Raw genomic sequence first — 4,544 nt, 5'->3', positions numbered from 1 at the left:
TGGGGTTCATACTCACTGGGCGGAGCTGTCATGTGGATTAAAGGAGACTCTGATCCAGGGTTCAGCGGGTATCAAGTGCTATAAATGCAGCAATCTTGGGCTGCCAGGGCTGGAAGGACCCTCAGAGGAGGGTGTGCCCAGGTCCCCAGGGGACAGAGGGTGATGCCCCAGCCAACCAGCGAACACCAGAGCAGAGGTTAGAGCCTGACCCCTGAGGCTTAACACTGTCTAGAAATCGATGACAGGCCCAAAATGGAGTCCCTAGTGCTAAGCCGCACCAAACTGAGGTTTTAACACCTACCTCTTGGCAGCTTCTGCCTCTCTCAGGTCTGGAATGCTAAACCAGTCAATCTGGAATTTCCTGGTCACCATTAGTGACGTACTCCTCCTGATAGACCTCATCTGCTCTTTCATAAAAAAAAAAAAAATTTTATTTTTAATTTTGGGGCTGCACCATTTGGTTTGCTGGATCTTAGCTCCTCGACCAGGGATTGAAACTGAGGCCCCCGTAGTGAAAGAGCCGAGTCTCAACCGCTGGACCATCAAGGAATTCCTCATCAGCTCTCTCCTCGTTCCTGGTCCCTTCAGCCTTTGAAGGTCTCCGATTTTGTACAGCTCTTTGGAAAGCCTTTCTAAATGTTTATTTGCTTCTTTATGACCGCGCTTGGTCTTCGTCGGTGCACGCGGGCTCTCTCTAGTTGCAGTGCACGAGCCTCTCGTTGCGGGGGCTTCTCTCATTGCAGAGCAGGGGCTTCAGGCTGCCTGGGCTCAGTGGTTGCGGTCCTGGGCTCTAGAGCACAAGCTCAAAAGTTGAGATGCAGGCGCTTGGTTGCTCCATGGCAAGTGGGATCTGCCCGGATCAGGGGTCGAACCTGTGTCTGCTGCCTTGGCAGGCGGACTCTTTACCACTGAGCCACCAGGGAAGCCCTGAAACTCCTTTCTATTTGCCAGGTGGGATGGTGCTTGGCTCATGTTCAGTTCAGGTCAGGCGCTCAGTCGTGTCCAACACTGCAACCCCATGAATCTGCAGCACACTAGGTCTCCCTGTCAATCACCAACTCCCGGAGTTCACTCAGACTCATGTCCATCGAGTCAGTGATGCCATCCAGCCATCTCATCCTCGGTCGTCCCCTTCTCCTCCTGCCCCCAATCCCTCCCAGCAGCAGGGTCTTTTCCAATGAGTCAACTCTTTGCATGAGGTGGCCAAAGTATTGGAGTTTCAGCTTTAGCATCAGGCCTTCCAATGAACACCCAGGACTGCTCTCCTTTAGGATGGACTGGTTGGACCTCTTTGCAGTCTAAGGGACTCTCAAGAGTCTTCTCCAACACCACAGTTCAAAAGCATCAATTATTTAGCGCTCAGCTTTCTTCACAGGCCAACTCTCACATCCATACCTGACCACTGGAAAAACCATAGCCTTGACTAGATGGACCTTTGTTGGCAAAGTAATGTCTCTGCTTTTGAATATGCTATCTATGTTGGTCATAGCTTTTCTTCCAAGGAGTAAGCGTCTTTTAATTTCATGGCTGCAGTCACCATCTGCAGTGATTTTGGAGCCCCAAAAATAAAGTCTGACACTCTTTCCACTGTTTTCCCACTTATTTCCCATGAAGTGATGGGACCAGATGCTATGATCTTAGTTTTCTGACTCATGAATCCCTGAATAAAGCCAATTTGATCTTAGAATGGACTCGGTTGACTTTTGATTTTGAGCAGTCCCAAGTGATCTTTTCCCCAACCCCTGGGGCCTCATCAGCTATTGTAATCCCCTCTGTGTCCTGCACGCCAGCCTAAGGTTTTGCCCTCAGAGGCTGGGGACAGGGCACAGCCCTGCTGGCTTTGTCTTGCCTACAGTGACGTGCAGGTGGGGCATTGCCTTAGAAACCTCTGAGGACACTGTCAGGCGCTGCCCGGCCACACCTGCTACAAAAGCAGGTCCTGGGCTTCCCTGGCTCCTGAGCCCAAGGACGGCCTCTAGGGTAACTGGCCCTGTGGTCCTGGTAAGTGGGATCCTCTCACAGGCTCCTGGGAACAGGAGTCCCCTGCTTGGGGCTTGGAGACAAGGGGAGAGAAAGTGGAGGAGGGTGGGGAGGGCAACTCCCAGATTACAGGCTTCGTAACGGAGGCACAGCTGGATCTGCACGTAGATGGGGGTCATGGAGACAGACAGAAAGGGGCCCAGGGAGCCAGAGCAGGCACAAGGCAGGAGGAATAGATGCCCTACATGCCCGCTCCACCCTAGCGCCCAGACTCCCCACTCCATGTCTCCTGCAACAGAGGCAAGAGGTGCCATCGCCCTGGATGGCCCCCTGGGAGATGAGGACTAGCCCCCTGACCATCGCCCCTATCCCACAGGTGCGGAGGGACCCTCCTCATCACACAGGCCCCTTCTGAAGCTGGTGACCCCCTGGGTGGCAGCCGCACCCAGGATGTCCACACGGAGCGTCCACTGTCTGAAACCCTCGCCTCTGCACCTGCCCTCTGGGATCCCAGGGTCCCGAGGCTGCCAGCGGCGCCACACGCTCCCCGCCAACGAGTTCCACTGCCTCACCCCAGACGATGCTGCCGGCGGGTTTGAGATTGAGCGAGAGGGTGAGCAGCCCCCTGGCCCCCCAGGGTCCGGGGCTCTGCTGAACCCTGCCACTGTTGCCCTTGGGAAGAAGACCCTGGAGTCCCCTGTCCTTGGCAGACGGGCCCCCAGAGTGTCTGACAGTGTGTTTTGTGCGTGTGCAGGAGCACATGCGTGTTTCAGGAGAGTGGGGGGAAGAGCAGCCCTGAATCCCATGCTTTCCCAGGGGAGGCTTGGGGACCCGGGGAGCCCACCCAGCATCCGAGCAGATGCTCAGAGGACTGGGGGTCACCCACTCACGCTTCCTGACGCAGCCTTCATCTCTGTCTCCGGCAACTGCCCCCTGAATCTGGACGAGGTCCAGCACTTCCTGACCCTGTGTCCCGAGCTGTCCCTGGGCTGGTTCGTGGAGGGCTGCCTCGTGGCCTTCATCATCGGCTCCCTGTGGGATGAGGAGAGACTTACTCAGGTGAGGATGGGGGTGACCTGCCCGGTCCCGGGGAAGGCCTCAGGAAAGGAGGAGACCATTTCCCACGGAGGCAGAAGATGGGGGAGGAGCGGGAGGCTGGGATGTCTTCCTCCAGATCCAACACGGGAGCTCATGGTGCGTCCTCTCCCGGCAAGACAGCCCAGTCCTTTGGGGCTCAAGGCTCTCCTGAAGGGGACCACAAAGGGGCTGGGGACACAGCTCCTCACTTGGGTAGAAGGGGGCTGACTGGAGACTCTCGGGGCAGCTGCTCTTGGCCCAGCAGGGGTGGTTTGGGGTGCACAGAGGCGACCCTGACTCGTGTCCGCCCCTCGGCCCAGGAGTCGCTGGCACTGCACAGGCCCGGGGGCCACAGCACCCACCTGCACGCGCTGGCCGTGCACCGCAGCTTCCGGCAGCAGGGCAAGGGCTCCGTCCTGCTCTGGCGCTACCTGCACCACGTGGGCGCCCAGCCGGCCGTGCGCCGGACCGTGCTCATGTGCGAGGACGCGCTGGTGCCCTTTTACCAGAGGTTCGGCTTCCATCCTGCGGGCCCGTATGCCATCGTCGTGGGCTCACTGACCTTCACGGAGATGCACTGCTCCCTGCGGGGCCACGCCGCCTTGCGCCGGAACAGTCAACCCTGACCTGGTGCCCCACTGGGGAGCCCAGAGTCGGGGGCTCCTACCCTGTCCCCAGCTGGTCCCCTTCTCTGCCCTGCCGTCCCCCTGCTCTGCTTGGTCTGAAGGGAGACGGTGATTCCCAGGGGATGGCGGAACGGAGAGAATGGGTGAAATAAAGAAAAGGCGGGGCGGCTGCTCCCAGCCCGGGTGCCCTCCTGGGGTGCAAGTACTATGTGCTCCTCTCTGTCCATGCCAGGCCCTCTGGACCCCCTGCATCCAAACTGTGCCCACAGCTGCTGGGTCTGTGAACTGGGGACAGTGGGAGGCATCCTTCAGCCCTGCTTCTGCGTCTCACGAAAGGAGCCCCTATCCCCGCAGACCCAGGGCTGCCCCTTCTGGTCCTCAGCTCTGGATTGGGGACAGCCGGGGGGAGGGAAGGGCAGGGGCCACCTCCTAGCTGTCCCATCACCCCAGCGCCCCAGGTTCCCTGCCCACAGTAACCGTGCTTGTGCCCCGTCGGGTGTGGAGTGAAGGGCTGGGGGGAAGTGCGGTGAATGACCAATAGCTGCACCCCCACCTCCAGCACTGCTTCTGCCAGGCCGGCCCTCCCCTCCGCCCAGCCAGACCCGACTATCTCTACAAGCAGCTGGGGCTGGGGCAGCGCGGGAGTCCAAGGATTTACCAGCATCGTCTCAGCGCACCTGCTGAAACCCTCCAGGTGACCCCAACCTGGTTTCTGCCCCTAACAAATCCCTCGAAAGTCCCCCAAGCTTCCACGGTTCCTTTGGGTCACGCCCCTGACCCCTGCTCCTCATGGCTGACCCCCGCCACCCTACGGCTAAAGTTCCAGCTTTTATTTTATTGAGGCCCCAGGTCAAAAGCTAG

The 4,544-nt window shown here is 58.8% G+C and overlaps 1 protein-coding gene across 1 annotated transcript; it reads left to right on the top strand.

The window, feature by feature from the left end:
• Positions 2,431 to 3,728, top strand: AANAT (aralkylamine N-acetyltransferase). The gene is made up of 3 exons (XM_018064062.1): positions 2,431 to 2,593; positions 2,885 to 3,039; positions 3,378 to 3,728. The coding sequence occupies exons 1-3, from the start codon at positions 2,431 to 2,433 to the stop codon at positions 3,681 to 3,683; spliced, it is 624 nt and encodes a 207-aa protein (XP_017919551.1). The 3' UTR covers positions 3,684 to 3,728.

The sequence above is a fragment of the Capra hircus genome, chromosome 19, assembly GCF_001704415.2.
Source record: "Capra hircus breed San Clemente chromosome 19, ASM170441v1, whole genome shotgun sequence".
Classification (NCBI taxonomy): Eukaryota; Metazoa; Chordata; class Mammalia; order Artiodactyla; family Bovidae; genus Capra; species Capra hircus.
This window is presented reverse-complemented; position numbering and strand designations above follow the sequence as displayed.

What these genes read in the sequence shown, in the direction of transcription:
- AANAT (XM_018064062.1), top strand. Translation starts at nt 2,431, where the DNA reads ATGTCCACACGGAGCGTCCACTGTCTGAAACCCTCGCCTCTGCACCTG. An exon ending in GTTTGAGATTGAGCGAGAGG is followed by an intron (nt 2,594 to 2,884) that starts GTGAGCAGCCCC and finishes TTCCTGACGCAG; the next exon opens with CCTTCATCTCTGTCTCCGGC. An exon ending in ATGAGGAGAGACTTACTCAG is followed by an intron (nt 3,040 to 3,377) that starts GTGAGGATGGGG and finishes CCCTCGGCCCAG; the next exon opens with GAGTCGCTGGCACTGCACAG.